Consider the following 20,515-nt stretch of genomic DNA (forward strand, 5'->3'; position numbering starts at 1 on the left):
AAAAATGAGACGCATGGCCCCATAAAATTCTCAAAGTTGAGTAGTGGTTGCTCGGGCTCCCAGAAATTCAGGAAAGCAGAGTCGGCCCAGGCACAGGTTCAGCAGAATAAGGCCTAGAACGTCGATGCTCCTTCATCACGTTGGTCGACGGGACAAGGAGAAGTCAAAGAGTGCTTCACTTCTTGTTTTTTTTTCTGGTGCCTTGACTTAACTGATTTCCCTGAGGACTTTAAATGGGACAATGACAACTGTGGACTCCGTAACTAGGCCGGGGCCTTTTTCTCGACCGAGACCTCGGCCGGTGGGAGCATGTGTGCCGGGCTGCTATCAGCTTTAGGAACCGGCCCCTCAAAGCCTTTGGATGTATGGCCTGGCATTCGGAGCATGACTGGGTTGTGGTCCCGCTCCAAACACCACAAATACATACAGATCTATCATGGACATTGCCATATGACAGGACCTGCAGAGTTTGAATCATGTCTTCCTAATAGATATCCCTTGACACACCCAGAGAATTTTTTTAGAAAAAAGCTCGACAAAAAGTCAAAAAAGACCAGTCAGAAAACAACTGAGGGATAGCTCTCTTTGGATCAGAGGAGGTTGGCGCCGAAAGAAAAGAATTGACGTCGGCGCACCTGGTGGTACATAAATAGGACCCGTGATGTCATTTCCGTCATGGTTGAAGCCGATGGCTGAGGCAGAGACAGTCGACACCACCTATTGGCATGCAGTGGTACTGCTCATGAAAATCTTCCAGATCCAGTCTGACGCCTGGGGAGAACACAAAGGTAAGAAATCTGCAGCTATAAGTCTTTATCAGATACAGGCATATATCCCCACTGTCTGGGGAAGCTGTATTATCCCCACCTCATTCTTGAGCTTTGCAAATCCAGTGGCTATCCAAAATTGACTCCAGTACTTAAACTCTCACAACACAAAGTCCTACTACCAAACATGTGCTATTCAGCCAAAACACATACACACAACACACACATGAAATGTCAGCCTGGGTTTCAGATAAAAATTGAAGTTGAGATCAGTAGAGTGTACTATATGCTGATACAGAAAAAAGGTCTGATCATAACTAAGTATTCTCACAAACTTTTGTACACTTCCGCCACTGCTTTATGGGACTAAGACAGAGCATGCACAGTTGTCCTAATCTCATCAGAAACAAAATGTTAAGAGTGGACCCAACCCATTTGTATTTATGGTGATGAGATTTATTGAGAAGTAGAGCGTAGAACAGTGTTGTAAGCGAACCAGCCGTTGCAAGTGAACCAGCCAACATAAGTTTTGCCCCCTACTTGGTGCGCAGGGCTGGAGCTTTTTCAAGGCTATTACATCAAAAAACAGAACAATCAACAACATAACACTGTACATTCAAACTGTAAATAAACAATCAGGAATTCGTAGTCATTCCAATGATTGGAACAAAAATGTGATTAGCAGTGAAAAGGATCATAAATAAACACATTTTTATAATACTAATTAAAAAAATATCACTAACTTTGACAAAGTATAAATAACCATTTATTGATTCTCAATAAATCCCATCAACAGAAATACAAATGGCTCGAGACTCTCCATAAATAAAACTTTTATATCTCCTAATTATGTTTTAAACCGTCTACCTTAACTAGAAAAGACTTGCATATTTTCTGGGTTCTTGCCAACTCATTGGTCTAAAATCAAAATCCTGCCTACCCTCTCAGATTCTGTCTACCGGCCCTCCTCGAGGATTCTAGTCTAGTACAGAATTGGGGAACTGGTCCTGCTCTCCTTTCAAGATCTGCTTCACCTGAACATTATTAGTGATAAGCTAAAGTGTATTCATTTTACTATACTGTAAATCTCATAGCTCCACCCAAGAAGTATAATTTGTCGGTAATGAAACAAGGAGGCATTTAGTACCAAAGAACAAGCCAGGTAATGTTGGAGAGCCAAAGGAGTTGAGGGGGGCATGCTTTTGAGGTCACATTTTCTAATTGTATTTTCTTGTATCAAAATGCTGCTCTGCTTATTGTAGCAAACACCTCCTGGTTTAACACAAAGCCAATCCGAAGGGTCACTAGTGCAGTATGGACCAGTCTTCTTTTCTCTTCCCAATTCCTTTTTTTATCACAGTGCTTCTTTGCTACCCCTTTTGTGCTAGTGCGATGGGCTCAGGGATGAGGGAATTCTCCAAGCAGTCGTCGGTCACACCTCAATGAATAGTCTAGATCATAACACCATGTACTGAAGGCCACTAAATAAACCACGAGAGACAAGAAATAAAACAAATTTAAGGAACAGAGAGACTACAACATCTGTGCTTAAGCTCATCCTCTACTCACACCTGTACATGTAAATATGGAGAAGGAGAACGTGGCTGAAAAGATTAAGGTCACACTCCTGTAAAAGATGCAAAGAGAATCAACAAGCTTCAATCCATTCCTTGCTTCTGGGGTTTTTGTGTAGAGGAATGCTTCTCCAATGCTGGGACACTTTGAAGAATATGGCCCTGGACTGTATCAGTCCCATGAATCATATTGTTAGTCTGGGACTTTGGAATAGGTTTTTCCCTTTGAAGACATCAGTAATTAATGGATATCCATGGTTTGTGCAAGAACTTTCAATGTGTAGTCATGCTTAACCGACTCCATTCAATAACGAGCTCAACGTCTGTAGTTTAAACTATCACTGAATGACAAGACCTGGAATTAATAAAATGCTTGAGTCCTGGAAGGCTTAAGGTCTTCAATCAAGTGACTTTAACCGTGCAGATACTACATTTGGCCGAATGAAAAGCCAGAGGAATGCCAGAGAATTGGGGTGATCTCTTCTAACAAAATTCAAGTTCTGCACAACCTATGTCAGCTCTCTGGTGATCTGTGAGACCGTCTAGGACTTTCCAGTGAATGATTCCTCAATCACTGTCATGAATACATTGACATCAAGTTCAAGTTTTAGCACAAGACATACATGCTCACTGGATGAGTGCTTTTAACACGACCAATGCAGGATGTACAGCTGATCAACTACGAAACAAATTGTCTCCTGTCTACCATGCAAAGTTGTGCCCGATTAAATATGAATGTCCCACTATTAATGCTGCCACAAAAGTAGAAAACAAAGACAAATTCAAGATAGAGATCCCATTTTTTTAGGGTCTGTACCCTGAAGGAAATGGCCCTGAAGGAAATAAACAAGAAAACCACCGAAAAGCAGTGCATTAACTGAAGTGGTCCCCGATAAACTTAAAGTAACCGAGGCAGGTACGCAGGAGAAACGCGGGAGGGAGCCTGGCTGGGCACACAGATGGATGTACATGCTCACTATCAGCCATGAATAAATTGAACAGAGCTTTCGGAAGCAGTTTATGGTCCACTGACAATGTGATGGAAGTTGTCACCACAATTTTGCAAAGAAGAAGCCGAGTAGACAGAGAAACATACTGGTCAATAGTGGGAAAAATTATACTGTGTAAAAAGCAGAAAGAAGGCTTGTATCCCCACCATCCACTGCCGTTAAAATAAAACCGGCTAAAACTGAGCTGATAGTCTGAAAAGAGCAATAGAACAGCACCACAGAAGCAGCGTTAATATTAAAACCGATAATAAAAAACAAATGTATTCTACATAATACACAATCGACGTCATCATGGCCTCACTCGTAGGTATCTGGTCAGAACTATCTGAATGAAATTCTTGATGAAGTGAAAAGAACACATCGTGAGACAAACCTTTGAAGCAAGAGGCATTTGTAGATTTTTTTTGACAGATGAATTTGCAAAGGGATTCAATTTGGTTTTATGAGAATGCCAATATAAGAACGCCTGTGCTTAATCCACAAGAAGTTCGCCCTTTGACCAAATCTCCTTCTGCTTACCATTTAGAAGTTAAAAGGCCTATGAATTCATAAACGGAGACCCGGGGAGTCAACGAGGTAAGGAGATGGATTTCTGCAGGAGGTGTTGAAGGGGGTTCACTAGAAGATGATGGTGGGTGGCCGGACGCCTCAATGATTACTCATTAATTTGATTCTATAGTTCCCATGAACCCATCTGGACATCTCAGCACATTTAAGTGAAAACGGCACAAAAAAACGTTCTGTTATTTAAACTGTACAGAGTGGAGGGGGCAAACAATCACTAAACCCTCTAACGAGGTCCGCTTCGAGTAATTCTTAAGCGACACTGCATCATTTTTTTTTACTATTTAATTTCACAAGCATCGGTTCTTAGCTGGACGGCGGACTAAATTCTCTTATGGAAAGGATGTATGAGACATGTTTGCTACCTTGAGGAGTGCATGTGTTCAAGTGTTCTGCATATTAGGTCACATTTCACGCTTATTGTTTCTTGCACTTCATACTTAAACACTGTACGGTTAACACAGAAGAAAGGTTTGAAAGAAAGCTCTGTCTAAGTTATGAGAAAAATATCTGCAAGATGGCTGATAGCACTTGGACAGAACAAGGGGATATATTTTAAAAAGCTATTAGGCGATCCTGGGATGCTTCTATAAGCCTAGCACGTAGACTTGCATTTGTGGTGTGGAATGGTAAATTTCCACCAAATGGGATACAGATCAAAGCAGTTCAAGATAAATGGAGAACAACATTTGTGCTGGGGTGCAGGTGGGCAAATAGAAAGATGGTGTTACAAGAACACAAGGCACTGATATGAACTTATATCGTTTAATAATGACCAACTCAGGAGGCCACAGACACAATACAGCAGAGGCCTAACTGAATGGTGGCGGGCTTGAGAGCTACTTTCTATGTTTGCATAGGGAAAGGGGATAATTCAGGAGAATGAAAAACCTCACGGTAAAAACTGTAAGAAAAGTAAACATTTACGAATGAATACATTATTCTGCAAGAGTGGTGGCTAGGAGGAGAAATCAAATCCAAGAGTTACGCACGAAGAAAAATGAACACATGCTACAGTCCAAAAGCAAGACAGACAGTCGAACCAGGCAAATATGGGAACAAAGAACTCAGAATATAAAGACATAATATGGTAGAAAAGGCAAGGCAGAGTTATTTACTTAAGCACTGGGCTGGTTATGCTTTGCTAGAGTCGGTAATGTAAGTGGTCCCTTTTTGCCATAGATGACTGTCCTACATTTGATACATATGTTGGATGCGTTATGCATGTCATATAGCCCACTGGTTATCCTTGTTAAGCAAATGTATGTGCAATTTGGCATTCTGTGTGTTATAACGTAAGAAATCAATATATTGGCTAGTACACCAACATTCTGGCAGAATATATTGTATATCTATAATCTAGGTGGAAAAAAAAAACAACTATATTTAAGAATTGTGGTTTTCACAGGAATACAAAATGCAAGCACTCAGATATGTTTTCCAGTAGACCCGGGTGAGTTCTAACACTGAAAGATAATATGATATGATCCCATGTCTGACTTGCTCGCTCTATGTAAATATACCTATAGATATACTGTATAAAATATACAGTTTCAGCAAGAGAACATCAGTTTTCACTATACACAGCATATGTTGAGTTTAAATTTCTAAATGAAATACCTGCCTACCTTTAGTGGCATGCATATATCGGTGCAACAAGCATGACTTGAGAATGCATAGATCTATCTGAAGCCTTATGTTTAGGGACAAAAAGCTATGTTGTGCATCTAACTATATTGTAAGTAATGTACATGTCCATATAAAGCTCTTTCTTGCTGCCATTGTCCGCATATGTTTATGCATTTGGGAGGTGAAGAATTCAAAACAGCAACTCGAAATAGTGTTGGGCTGAAATATTGCTTCTAAAAGACCTTTACTGGCACTGTCTCCTTAGTGACTATATTAAATACTTACTTCTACATAAAAAACAGCAGATCTGTGCCTCTGACCATGCATAATTGCACAAATAGGTAACACAAATCCGCATGCCCTGTATGTGTTCATATATGGCAGTTTTATGAATTCTTCTTTGCTGCCAAATTGGCAGGACTAGATGTATTAATTGAATTAGGCCTGAAGCAGTGCTCATCTGCGAGCAGGGCGGTCTACGTGATGAGAAGAGGACAGTAGCTTACAAGACAGAATGCTTTGGGCTTGGAAAACAATTAATTCAAATATGGAAGTATAGAAAAAAACTGGCAAATTAGAAAATAAAGTTGGAATGGATGAGAAGGTAGGGGGAGTTACAGGAGCAGCCAAGTAAAAGACAAATGTGGAAAGTCAGGCGAATTTAGGTGAGATAGACTATGTGGAGGAAGCAGGAAAGCAGGAGGTAAGGCATATTTAATCATTGAAAAAGAATTAGCACCAGGATTTTTACAGATTCAAATGTATAAGGAAGGAATCAGAAGTTTCTCGGCCACAGATGGTCAGAGGCAAAAAGGAAAATCTCCAGATTTTAGACAAGAGGCGAAGTAACAGAAACACCAGTGAGGAGAAACGATGAAGGAGAGAATTAAGGGCTACAAATGTCTACCATGAAGTTATGTGGGGCTTAGGGGTCAGAGAGATGAGAAGGCGAGTTGAAGATTACAGATATTGCATGAAAAAAGAGCTCTTGAAACTCATGGAGGTTTAAAGAAAGTGAAACCAAACTCCTACATAAATGGTTGAAGATAAGGGAGAGAAGCAAAGTCTGGCGTGATGAGAAATGTTAAAAGTTTAAAAAGAAAAGCATTACAAACAAAAACACTCCTTTCTGTCTTTTATAGAAAAAGCAGCTCTGCAGCACGTTTACCTCGGTCCACCCTGAGTTGCAGCCATACTCAGAAAACAAAGAGCTACGCGTTAAATTATAACAAAGACCACGGAGGAAATCATTTTACAGTTAAACTACACAAAAATATAAGAGGCGAGACAGAATATTATTTAACTGTTTAAAAAAATGGCACCTGCAGGATACATTCTAAGGATAACAACTGGTTACAAGAAACCATAGAAAGCAAGAGTAGGGAGAGCTGAGGATTGTTGAAGTTAAGGGGGCCAAATAGCCAGGAGGCGCGATCGCAGATTTAGGCAGTTTAGACAGAACACCTTTAGAGGGCAAATAATTTCACAATTAGAAAACGGAAAGAGTAGAAAAAAAGAATTACATCAAAAGCACCAAACCCCAACAGAAGTAAATATTAACATGGAGTTAAGGTGTGTTTTATATTAACATTATGCAGCGAGAGAACCTTCATGGAAACCAGTGTCAGTGAGCGTGTGCACAGAGAACAAAATTAAGGTTCAGGGGAGGCTCACCTGCTCTTTGGCTTCCGGGTGCGCCAATGATTCTGCTGCTGGCTGACGGATTTCTCCCATCTTTGATCTCGATAGTGAGCAGTGTTTTCATTTCGTCGTCGTGCTCGGGGTCCGATACCTCCTTACTCCCAGTGAATTTGCTTTCTCTGGTGTTTTGCTGCCGATCCTTGCCTGGTCCTGGAGCAGGGATGTCTTGGGAGGAATTCAACGACTTGGAAGGCAGATGATGTGTTGTGGTGGCCTGCAGAGCGCTAGGGTCTTTTGATGCTTCCCAACTTCTCTCACTGTTCTTAATGTGTCCCCTCTGTGATGTCACCGGGGTGCCCTCCGATTGGCTGTCTTTACTCCTCCCACCGAGAGTGTCCCCTTGGGAGCTCTGCTGATGGAGCGTGCAATGCTCCACACCTTCCTCTTTCGTAGAGTTGCTCCTACCCCCAGTGTCAGTGATGGATGCACCTTTAAAGGATTCTGTCCTAAAGCTCTGGTCGTCTGTGGAGGTGACTTTGGGAACTGGTTTGCTCTGGGAGGCACCATCAGTTTCACTGACGCACTTCTTCTGGCTTTCTTTTATTCGCTGCTGAACAGAGAGGCCTTGCATCCCCGTTTTGAACCCATGCTTTGGATTGACAGTAGTGTCTTCCGCTCTATCTCTATTTCCTTTCTTCGAGGATGTATCGAGCCTCTTGTGAAGGAGGCTGTCAGCAGTTGATCTCCCAGGTGTCCATTCTCTGGTGGCGGGGAGTAGGCGGGAGTCCTTGTTTCGGACAGAAGGGCTGGCTGACTGGAGCAGTTGCTGTTGTTGCTGAAGGATGCGGCTGCCTCTGGTGCTGCTGTCTCCTCTCTGACTTGCAAATCTGCTACCAAAGAAGGTAGGCTGCTCGATCGGCTCCTCTGTGAACCTTTTCGCAGAATCTCGCAAGGAACAGGCTCTCCGGAAAGGAGACAGATCGACAGGATGATCGCTGGTATGTGAAACTAAACAAAAAAGGGAGAAAGAGGTTTGAGACGGCTCTGAGAACGTCCTTTAGTTGTGCAAGCTCTGCGAGGCTTCCCTCGCTGACAGGATGATTCAGATAAACTTCTTAAACATGACTGCTTGTTTCTCTTCCTTTGCATAAACTTACAAACTTGGAGAAAACATTGTGCATTCAGAGGTGGAGCCAAACTGATTCAGGCTATTTTTTGCTCAAGTGAAAGTCATAACCTAGAAATAACCATGTACAGAGCACTTTTGCCAAACTAGAGCTAGGCCAAGCACCTGAGGCCCGGGCATTTTAACTGCCTAATGCGCTTCTACTTAGAAACCATTACTTTCTGTGAATGTCACTCAATGCAGTTAGATATTCTAATGTTTTGAACTGAAACACATTAAAATAAACATATCATATGGTGTTTGTTGCATGCTTTACGTGGCAAATTTTTCTAACGCTTGGCCCCAGCCATGGCTCTTAGGCCAAGCCACACCGCTGCCTCTGCTCTTGTTCAGCTCCTTTTGTGCATTTGCTGGCTTGCTCAATTCCACGTTAATGTTCACACTTCTGATCTGGTCTCTCAATCAAACCCCTTCCCCGTTTCACTTTGTACACATGCGCTCTCAAGCCCCAGCTCCAAGATTATCCTCCATCTAGCGGTGCTTCTGAAGCTCACCTGCGTCTCACTTCTGGATCCTAGTCGCCCACATATTGTAAAACAAGCCCTCCTTTTAGCACATTTTCCACGACCATTTACTACAATGTGAGTCTTAAACAATTTCAAAACAAAATGGAAGTATGTTTCGTCCACCACTTCATGCACAAACGTACTCTCCTTCACGGACATCTTCAGCTCTGCTCTCCCTTCTAATCCTCGGCTCTGTCAAATTCCCGACTGCATCTCCCGTACGTACTGGCCCACCAAACCTTGACACATATATGGACATACAATAATGCCCCATGTCCCATCACGAGCCTGATGCTCTCATAGCCCTACTCTAATCCCATTGCCATAGAGTTCTGACCACTTCTCTAATTCACCTGTACCAGAAATATTGCTTTCTATTTCTCTCTCATGTCAGTTTTCTAAATCTCATATTATTTTCCCTTGATCACCCTTCTTGCCCAATTTCCCAAACCCATACGAATCTTATTTACAAATTCCTTTTGTGACAGTATGATACTGACATCTCTCTCCGTTTTCGATTATGTCACTAAAAAAGCTAACAGCTCACCTCATTCCCAACTTTCAACCAGTACTTCATTCACTTCAAAACACCTCAACTAACAGACAGTAAATCGCTTCTACAATACCTCAACACACATCTGTTTTACAAATCATTCGTTCGAAAGCCGCAAGCTCGCGCAGGGGTGGGAGATGTCACAAAGAGACTTTAAATCACAGAGGGCTGCCTTAGCACAAAGAGCATGAAAAGCATGTGATAGTCCCACTGTGCACTTTTTGTCACAGACTACCAATGAGGGGCCTGAAAAGTTGTCTTGGCCTCTGATTTACTTGTGGGCGTATGTGAGAGAGATTCATGAAGGGGTCGGCATCTTGAAACGATAGGCGATGGAGTCGGTGGGTGGGAGGAGCTGTGTATAATTTGCCAGTGAGTATCCAAATGAACTTCTTTTAGTGAAATGTGTGCAGTTTTTTTTTCTTCAACAAAACGCAGCTATTTGGAGACAATTATTACTTGCGTCAAGTGTGTTTTACACTGCCCCATGGTAAACAGGACGTAGAACACAAACACATCAATATAATGACCCCGCTCCAATCTGGTGATCACTGGTTCAAATATGTGAGGCCAGGCTCAGCCTTTCATCCTTCTACGGTCGGCAACATGACGTTCATTAACTTAAGTAATGACAACATTTGTGACTAGTTTCAGTTATGGGTGAATCCGGGCTCCATAAAAAAATGTATTATTAATAATATTATTAAAATGTCATCACATCAGAGCATTATCACAGAAGTAGTATTAGACGATTACAAGATGTGTTTATTCTATCGCGATTACGTTACTAAAGCTTCGTCATTTTCATTAAGAGAATTGTCATGCCGGTGTAGACATGCTATTGAAATTGCGTTGGAGTTTTCCTCTGTAGAGCTCTAGTTGGGAGATCACCAGGCTCATATCGTTTTTATAATCGCGGGATTGGACTATGACACATGATTGACTCGATGGCAAGCTGCCATGCTGGCAGTCGCACCCTCTGCTATGAGGAAAGCGCCCTGGGTGCAGTAAAAGGGAGACACCTGCTCTTTCCTAAAACGGAAACTTTCTAAACATCAACTTTTCCTCACTCCGAGGAACTTGTCAATTGCTTGAACGAAAATATATACGGTGATTGTGGTACTGTTTAGAATAGTGCACCCCATGTACATTTTTAGGACATTAATAATGAACTCCGCGTCCGATACCCGCACCCTCAGTGGCATGCACATTTTTACAATGTACAGATTAGGGATACATTGTCCTGTATGTAAATATTTTGAAAAGCTTTACATTTATTAATTCAGAACTACAGCTGTGAAGGCGTATCCTAGCAATTCTATGTTGACAAGTATCGTCCAGTCACTGATTATGACTCATTAATTGTTTCAGGTATTTTTATAGGCGCTTCAGAGTACTGGGTTACCATTCTGATTACATTTATACCACCTTAGTGTTTTATGCCTCTTTAAAAGGATCGATTCTATAAAGCTCCTTGCTACATATATGAGAGACAGATCATGTGCTGTGGTCAGAAATTGACCAGGATGTGAGCTTCCTCCTTTGCTTGGCTGTCTCAGGTCACCCAACCATGATGCGGAGTGAAGCTGGAGTTGGCCGGAAGCTCATGACGGAAAGCAAGGTGTGCTATATTGCACGTCAAGGGTAGTCAGAGGTGAAGGTCAAAAGTAGTCATGGGAATAGGGTACACCGTTATATGACTTGCTTTTTATAAAGGGCACATACAGTTTAGCCGTTTGGCAGAACAGGTGTTAATGTTACTTAATTTAATAGAACCTTTTATCATGTTATCGACCTCGAAGGATGAAAGGTTGAACTGGTCCTGTCTCTATCCGAATTGCAAGCTACAGAGATGTCAGTGGTGAGCACTCTTACAGAGACACTTGGGTATCCTCCTTATTCGTCCTTCACTAAAGATTCCTGAATAATTCATATTCTGATTTCTGGCTAGTTTGTGATTTAGTTTGGCTCTCTGGCTTGACTGAAAGCAAACACAGGGTGGTGTTCTGTACCGTGGGGCATACACCGTGGTTTGCAGCCTGAACTTTAGTTTGGGACATCCTGTGTTAATATTAGTACATACTGCCATAGATTGTACCTGAGGTCTTGTTACTGGCAAACGTAATGTGTCACTGGTTGCCAACAAGTGGAAGAGGCTGAAAGCCACTTAAGAATGCACAGAATCTGTACTGTCATAGACATGCCCAACTCTATCCATACCCGACTCCCAATGACAGGGTTGCTTGGCAATGGTGCACAACATGTGCTATAGGGAACACACTTCAGTTTCAGATAGTCTCGGTCCGGAACTTACACGAGCATTATATTTAAAAGCTAAAAGGTGCATTGTCTGGCAGTAATTCAGTTCACTTTATTCAGGGAACACTAAACGAAAACACAGAATGGACTAACATGCCCCTTGTGCGAAAAAAAAACATTACAACGGCACGCTTCTCCATATAAGCTATTAAATATGTACAAACCCTGATTATCAATTCTTCATGAAGAAATTGTGCAAAAACGTGAGAACTTGTGCTGATGTCCTGCAGCAATCTGTGTGATGAACACATTAATTAGTTTCAGTAACGCCTTTCCCGGTAGAGACTAGAACTATAGATTCCGCCCTTGTGAATTGTCCCAAGTGCCAGGACTGTATCTAGAATCTTTTTGTAGCAATTCCCTCACATGTCGGACAGGAGGCATTGTGCGGCTTTGCGTCAGGTACCTCACACCTCCGTCACATCGAGGGCCCTTATATATGCGCCAGTTTCTTTCTGATCTCTGTCAAGACCGACTGACGTGGATCCATTGAAATCAGAATTTGGCAGTGCGCAGATGTCCATATTGAGAACCTATTAAGGGGCTGCCTAATTCCATTAAACACAGGCCGGGGAGCAGGGTTTGTCATTTATGAATCTGCAGTTTGATATAGTCTCTATCAGAAACAGCATTACCAAAGGTTAAGTAGCGTGTACTTCTGATAGAGACTTGTAAGAGCAGATTCCACACCCTCTGAATAGGGCATTATCTATTAGGAGGTGGGTCTATGAATTGGCTCAAAACAAAAAGTCCTGTAGAACTGAGTGAAAGAAATGCGCCCCTTAGCAAACCTGGCTGTCCACACAGTAGGGCTTTGTGAATGTATGGAGTGCTGCCTATGTAGCTGCCTGGCAGATGTCCAGGACAGGAACTCCAGATGCCAAGGCAAAAGTTAGAAGTTTTGACCCTTGTGGAATGAGCTTGCAGTCCTCTTGGAAGCTACCTTTTGGCCAACGCATAGTAGATTTTGATGCAGAGCATGATCTAGCAAGAAATGTCCCATTTCTGCATTGGTTTACCCTTTTTCACTCCAGCAAACTCTATAAAGAGCCGATCATCCACCTAGTATTTCTCCAGTATGATGTATGTAAAATGCTCAGCAATCTCTTCGGGTACAAGTGATGTAATCTCTCCTCCTCCTCCACAGAAGTGTGGAGTCAAGCATAAAATACAGGATGATTGTTTGAGAGATTGTGAAAGTCCAGGTGTTGAACCCTAACCTGTTGCTGCAATGGCAAGTCCTCCCGGAGGGGCAGCCTTTTCGCAGGATAGATGCTCAATCCCAGGAGCTCTGGATACCATAATCTGCATGCCCAATCCAGGGCCACTAGAAAGACTTGGGACTGATCAGTCCTGATCTTAATCAGAACTCGGGGTAGAAGAGGTAATAGCGGGAAGGAATACAGGAGTACCAAGTTCTACTCTAGGCAGAATGCGTCTACAAGTGAGCGATGCCTTGGAAACACCAACATGCAGTATCGTTGACACTGCACATTCTTGGAGGTGGCAAACATATCAATTCAAGGGTCTCACAGTTGCGGTAGATCACTTGTGCCACCTCTGGATTTAGATGTCACTCATGATCTGCTAGGCATTGGGTGGCTGAGTTCATCCGCCCGGTCATTCAAAGATCGTACCAAGTGGTTCACCATCAGGAAAATACCCTTTTGGTCCAGCCACTTCCAGAGGCACAGAGTCTCCTGCTACAGGTCCCAGGAACCCACCCCACTGTTTTTATTGCAATATTACAAGGTGGTAGTACTTTTCCTAAACACCCATACTAGCCCCCACTTTGATGTATGGAAGTAAGACTTTCAACACCAGGTAGATGTCCCAAAGCTGCAGGAGGTTGATATAGAACAGTCTCTGCCGGAGACCACAGACCTTTGATCTCCAGGTGGCCACCCCAGCTTAGAAGTGACACATCAGTCACCAGTGTCAGCTCTGGGTGGGGTGGGAAACGGGGTCTGCCACTGACCCAATCGCAATCCAGAAACACTACTGCAGATCTTTCACAGTTTCCTCCAAAATCTGAACGTGATCAGAATGGTCCCCTTGATTTTGGGCCCCCTTGGAGCCTGCTTATGCCATCCTAGTGTGCTAGACCAGTAGGATGCAGGAGGCCATCAGTCCAAAAAGCCTCAGAGTCGACCCCACTGAAATCCAGGACTGAGTCTGAAGGAGCAGGATCACAGCCTAAAAGATCAGGATCACAGCCTAAGGGCCTGATTACAACTTTGGAGGAAGGTGTTAATCCGTCCCAAATGTGACGGATATACCACCAGCCGTATTACAAGTCCATTATATCCTATGGAACTCGTAATACGGCTGGTGGTATATCTGTCACATTTGGGACGGATTAACACCTCCTCCAAAGTTGTAATCACGCCCTAAATGTCTTGGACTGTCCTTTCCAGGGGGAAGGTACAACACTGAATTGTGTCTAGAACTGTTCTGATGAAGAGGAGCTTCTAAGAAGGATTAAGGTGTGACTTGCCATATTTTTTTTATGGAAACACATTTTATTGGCATTTGAAGTGAAGGCATACAAACACTAAAAGAATCACAGGCATCATAGTTACACTAAGGATTACAGTTAGGCCCATGAACTCCAAGGATTTTCTCGTAGGAGATGTAACCTAGATGACCTAGCGCTGTCCAGAGCGGTGCTGATTTCGTTAAAGATACAGACATTCTCCTTCCTGAAATTCCTCAACCAACAACACACAAACCCTTAAGTATTCCCCCCGCATCTGCTCCCTCAGTGGACTAGAGTTATAACCTCCCCAGGCACGGTGTGTGGTGTTGCAGGCATTTGCGTCACATTTGGGGCCATTAACCCTCTTAGTTTAAGTCACTGTCCACGTCTTGTGAGAAGAAAGTGCAAATATCAGAGGTTTCAGCTGTGGGGTCTCTTAAACAGCCCACCAAGTTATCCCAGGCCCTGGTTCTGTCAGGGGAGCTATGACCATTTGCTGCTTCCTGCAGTAGGATGCGACCCTCCAACGCCACCCAATGTGGTAAAGAGCTCTTCCATTTCGCTACCAGGGGACTTTCACTGCATTGTTATTTTCCGTTTTGCTTAGATGAGGGATAGAACTATGAATTTAGTGGTGTCCTTGCATGAACCGGGGAGCGGGAAGCCCCCCGGAAGTGCCGCCGAGGGGGCAAAGGGGAGCCTGTCTTACGGTTATTTCTGATATACATTGGGAAACCACTTCACAGAACTCCCCCAAGTGGGTACATTTCCATAGCATGTGGAAAAAGTCTGCGCCCCGTTTAGCACAGCGCAGGCAGTGGGGATTTTCAACAGCAAACAATCAAGATATTTTGCCAGGGGTAAGTAAGCCCTGGTGGAGTACAAAGAAATGTATTAGTTTAAAGTGGGCGTTCCTAGAGACTGCATAGGTGTGAAAGTTTATTTTCACCCATTGGGTGTCTTCGATTGGGGGTGCAGGTCACCCTCCCACTTCCCTCGTAGGGCATCTAAGGGGAGAAGTGTGCCTGTCTGCAGAGCCCCATGTAGAAGTGTGACTGCTCTCACCTTTCCACTGATGATGCACAATCTTTGGCACCCTATGGGGGTTTGCGGCTCTGTTGATCCCTGTTTCCAATATCATCGGCTGGTGGTGGTCAGCGCTATATGTAAAAGTATCTGTCCCTGGGAAGACCGTACTCCTCAGCTAAAGTGTCAAAGGGCAGGAGCTTCCCATCTCTATCTAGGTCCCCCAGTGTGAAACTATTATAGTCTTCCCATCCCCTCACCCCCGAAGGGCCCGGCCTCCCAGGAGAGTTGCTACCCCACAAAGTGGGATTTCTGGGGGGTAGGTGGAGAGCGGTCCTAGTCCGATGCAAGCCACGTAGCCAGCAGCGGCGTATCACCTGCAGGTCTGGAGAGTTAGGGTGCTGTACACTAGGAGTCAATAAGACATGAAGTAATGCCTGATACAGTGGGGTGGTGCAGGTGAGGTCCCTGTCTGGTTATGTTGGCGGGTAAATCCAATGGGCGAACCACTGAAGCAGGCTGGCCAAGTAATAGAGCTCCATATCTGGGGCTGACGGTACCCCCTCTGTGGTTGGGCGCTGAAGCTTACTCAGGGCTATTCTACGTCTCCCTTTACCCCATATAAGCTGTATGGCTAGGGAATTTATGTCTTGAAACAGTGATCAAGGTAGATAGATCAGAAGGATGACAAAGAAATATAGCCCATCGCAGTAAGGCTACCAATTTGAGAACCGCAATGTGGCCCGCCACCCAGAGTGGAAGTGTCCCCCAGAAGATGACATCCTCCCTAAGTTTTCTGAGTGCCACCCCTATGTTATCCTCTAAAAGGTCACATGATTCATGGTATATTTGAACTCCCAGGCACTGAAATGTTGATGCCGCTCACAACAGCCCTCACAAGTCCTGTGGTGGAGGGGTGTGCCGGTCCAACGGGAACATGAGGGATTTCTGCCAGTTTATGTGGAGACCGGATAGTTCCCCAAAGCGTTCTAGCAGATCTATCGCCCCTCACAGCTCCTGAAAGGTGTTGCGGAGTAGGACCATGTCATAGGCTTAAAGTGAGATTTTATGTACGTGTCCATGCGCTTCCAACCCCCGGAAGTCTATGCACTGCTCAAGCCGCTTGTGCCATTGACTCGACTGCAATCGCAAAGAGAAGGGGGGGGGGGGGGGGGGAGGAAGAGGGCAGCCCTGTTGTGTACCTTTCCCCACCGAGTAAGCTTCTGAGATTATTCTAGCTGTTCTGACCCTTGCTGTGGGCATAGTGTACAGCAGCTTTGTCCACTTAAGGAACCCCTGTCCAAGACACATCTTCTCCATGGTCGATATAGGTAGTCCCATGTCAGGCTATCGAAAGCCTTCTCTATATCGATGGCTACTATTCTCTGCCTTCCCAGCCTCAGGAATTTGTGGTCGTGGAAGAGAGATAAGGCGTCTAATATTAACAGCAGTGTTCTGACGTGGAATGAATCCGGTTTTGTCCAGGTGTATCAATTTGGGCATGTATGGAAGAAAGCGTGTGGCAAGGCTAAGTATTTTATAGTCCATGTTCATCATGGATAGAGGAGGATACTGCACGTCTGTGCGACCCCGTTTCAATACAGGTATAGCTATGGCTTAATTTGTTGGGGGGAGGATACGGCCTACCTCCAGTGCCTGTGCATAGAGGCCAACTAGCCTAGGGGCCCAGGGCATCTTTGTAGGTGGTGTAGAACTCTTCCCAAAGTCCACCTGCACCTGGTACCTTGCCATTGCTTTTATAGCCACCTTGATCTCCTGCAGAGAGAAAGACCCATCCTAGTCGGCTCCCTCCTCATCCAACAGTCAACCTTCAGAAGTGAGTGGGGTATGCTCGGAGGTGCGGTGCATATAGAGAGATGTAGTCATCTGCAAATCTGGCATTTCTAACTGGCATAGTTTGATGATATAGTCGCTCACCACTTTCAGCTGCGATCTCTAAGATAGGAGTGCTGCTGCAGGTGGGGTTCAGCCACACCAGAAGCGCGCCAGCCCTATCTCTCTCTGCATGTGCTCGTGTCATATAGGCCTTGTAATCAAAGCAGCGGAGCTTCTCCAAGGAGACTGTCATGGCTTCCCTTGCCTCTGTCAATGAGGGGCCCAAGGCTGGGTCGCCAGGTCTATTCCACTCCAGGGTCTGCAGAGCTTCCTCTTTGTCCCCCACCTCTTTCTCCAAGGAGCGCCTAGCTCCAACTGTCTCTAAAATGCATTTGCCCCTAACAACTGTTTTAAAGGCATCCTATTCCACTGTTCTGCTTACAGAGGAGTCTGCATTTTCACTAAAGTAGCTATGGATGCCTTCTCCTAGAGTGCGGCAAAATGCTGTGTCTTCAAGCCTTTCCACTTTTAACCACCAGTCGAGATTGCAAGGTGGTTCACTATGCCACTCCATGGAGATCAATAGTGGGTTATGATCCAAAACCATGAGGAACTTTGTTGTACGGACAGTGCTATGGATGTCAGAGGACATCAGAAAAGCATGTAGGTCATGTAGGCCCGAGTAAAAGGAGTAACCTCTTATTTTGGGGTGTAAGTGTCTCAATGAGTCTATAAAACCCCACTTATTTTGCCATCCCCGATAGAGTTTATCCATGAGATGAATTGGAGAGCTATGTAGGGGAGGATGAGATCGATCAAGATCAGTGTTAGATATACAGTTGAAGTCTTCCCCCAATCAGAACAGCTTGGGTTAGGTACGGTGCCAATGCTCCTGAAAGCCTAGCAAAGAAAGCCCCCTGGTCCTGGTTGGGTGCATATACCCCCACTATAGTAAGATCCCTACCTTCCAGTCGTCCAGACACTAGGACATAGCATCCCTCAAGGTCTATGAGTTCCCTAGTAGCCTGAAATGGGACCCGGGTGAACCCAAACAAGGACCCCGTGGCAAAGGCCAAATAGGTTGTTGCATTTATCTGTCCCCGTCATCTCTTTTTAAGGGTGTCCCACTCAGGAGCAGTTAAGTGTGTTTCTTGGATAATGGTACAGTGCGCAGCTCATCTCTTTAGGTGGGAGTGCACCTTGTAGCGTTCAGACATCTATTCAGCCTCCTGACATTCCAACTAATGAGGTTATATGCTAAGAAGGGTGGCATATAAATTGTATGTTCTGTAGCGTGTATGTTGTGCCAATGCAAGTGTGCCTGTATACCAGCCCCGGGGCCTCAGAGATGAGCTCATGTGGTGTTAGGCGAGCAAATGCAGATCCAAAACAAAACCTAGTCAATAAACAAACAACTAACAAAACAACCAAACTCCCCATCCCCAGGGCAGGGAAAGTAAACCTCCCTGCCCAAACTATATTCCAAGTCAACAACATTCTCAAACTTGTGGCACACAGCTTTTAGAACATAGGGGTGGGGGAAGCTTCCATCATGGGCCCTCTTGGCGGTGCGTCACGCCATCCAGAGGGTTTACAACAAATCTAACTCCCCTGCCACTATGTTGGAGTCCCACCTGTCGCTGATAGGATGCTGTGAAGCAGACAGTCTGATAGCCTGATTCAGTTAGACAGCATGAAGGGAGGAGGAGTTCAAGTTATTAAGGGAGACATATTAGATCAGGAGAGGGTCCTCCACCTGTGTCAAATGTGACCACATAATGTGGTACCTTCTAGGCGGCCAATTACCTTCCCCCGTAGCACACCGGATTCTTAGATAATTTCATCCAATGTTACCGGGGTTACCACAGGGGGGCAGATCGGTTGAGTCCATGGAGGAGATCGAGGCGCACTCTGAGTCAGAGTCTCTGTCCGATACATTATTCATTTTCTGAGAGGAGCTCAGGCTCGTACCGCTAAAGGTGCCACCACTTTTGGTGCTCTTTTAACATTTGTGCGTGTGAGGGGGCAGTCCTCAGTTTGCTGTTATGGGTTTTCTTGAGGTGTCGCTTGGTCTTTCTGTGCTCACTCTTTGAGGCTCCAGATGTAGTTTCATTATTCCCCTCTAGACAGTCCCAAACCTTCAGGGGTAAAGCAAAAAAGACCACAGTTCCATTGTGAGTGACGCAAAGTTTGGTGGGAAACAGCATAGCATATTGGATCCCCAGGGTTCTCAGCTTTTTCGCAACTTCGATGAATGAGGCTCTTTGTGTCTGGATCTCTCTGGTAAAGTCTGGGAAGATCATGACACAGCGGTCATCAACTCTAATTTCCCCATGCAGCCTTGGCTGTACCAAGATGTGATCACGATTATTGAAATGTACTAATTTTGCAACCAAGGTGCAGGGACACATTTCCGGTAGTGAGAAGCGGGATGGCACCCGATGTGCTCGGTCAACGGTGAAGTATGGGGAGAGACTAGCTGAGGCCGTGTTGGTGCAGAGCCATTGCTCCAAGAAGTTCATCATGTTCGTTGCCAAGCCCTCAATGGATTCAAGGAGCCCCACTATCTGTATATTGTTCCTCCTTGCTCTGTTTTTTTTTCGCTTTCTTCTCGAATCTCAAGCGTTTTCACTTTATTTTTCACTGGCGCCATCTGGCCTTGCATGTGGTGGAGTTCCGGAGACATGTCGTCAAGTGTTAGCTCGTGGAGGACACCCTGTCTGAGAGCCGCCTGCGGTCGTCCCAGAGGATGCCAGATCAGTAGCTATAGTGTCTATCTTGAGCTCTAATGCTTCCCATGTGGCGGTAATGGCTTAAAGTTTGGTGTAGATTGTTGATTCATGATGGGGGCTTGGGTGGGAGGCCGAGTCCCCATTTTGCGCGCACTATGGATGCATATCGGTCGAGGCCTCTTAGTCCATTGCGTCTCTTTTCTTCTGTGCTTTAGCTATTATAGATGAAGTAACCTGATGCAGGAATCCCTCTCAGTTGGGGGTGTATAGGTGGGCTATGGTGATCATGGTCAGTTCCGCAAAAGTTCTCAGCCTAATGAGATAGGACAAGCTGGGTGGCCAATTCCACCAGTATTCGGGTGTAGGTGAACTATATGGCATATTCCCCTGTGGGGCCATAGTTGTGAGCCGAGCTGGTGTTCAATGCCTCGGGGGTAGTGCGAGCAACCACATGCCTTCCCCTGCAAGTGGAGGCCTCCCCCCCCACAGGTATTCTAGGGCCACAAGGGAATCGCAGTGACAGCCCAGACCCCCCTGTTCTCAAGCCAGAAATGTCTATGGGGACGTCGTGCGTCAGGAGCCAGCTCACGACAATGATGCAAAATGTTGCCCGCTTCCCAGTCCAGTGTATTTTGAGCACTGCAGGGGGTTGGCTCCCCAGGCTCTGAGCCAGGCTCAGGGGAGACACCTTGC

At 44.9% G+C, this 20,515-nt stretch overlaps 1 protein-coding gene across 4 annotated transcripts in view; it reads right to left on the reverse strand.

The window, feature by feature from the left end:
• Positions 1-20,515, reverse strand: part of SMTN (smoothelin) — a 777,537-nt gene that overhangs the window by 271,657 nt on the left and 485,365 nt on the right. For all 4 annotated transcript variants that reach the window (XM_069214660.1, XM_069214661.1, XM_069214658.1 and 1 more), the window contains one exon: positions 7,219-8,193. In XM_069214660.1, coding sequence (XP_069070761.1) covers positions 7,219-8,193 — 975 coding nt within the window. The remainder of the gene's footprint in view (positions 1-7,218; positions 8,194-20,515) is intronic.

The sequence above is a fragment of the Pleurodeles waltl genome, chromosome 11 (assembly GCF_031143425.1).
Source record: "Pleurodeles waltl isolate 20211129_DDA chromosome 11, aPleWal1.hap1.20221129, whole genome shotgun sequence".
In the NCBI taxonomy this organism is placed as follows: Eukaryota; Metazoa; Chordata; class Amphibia; order Caudata; family Salamandridae; genus Pleurodeles; species Pleurodeles waltl.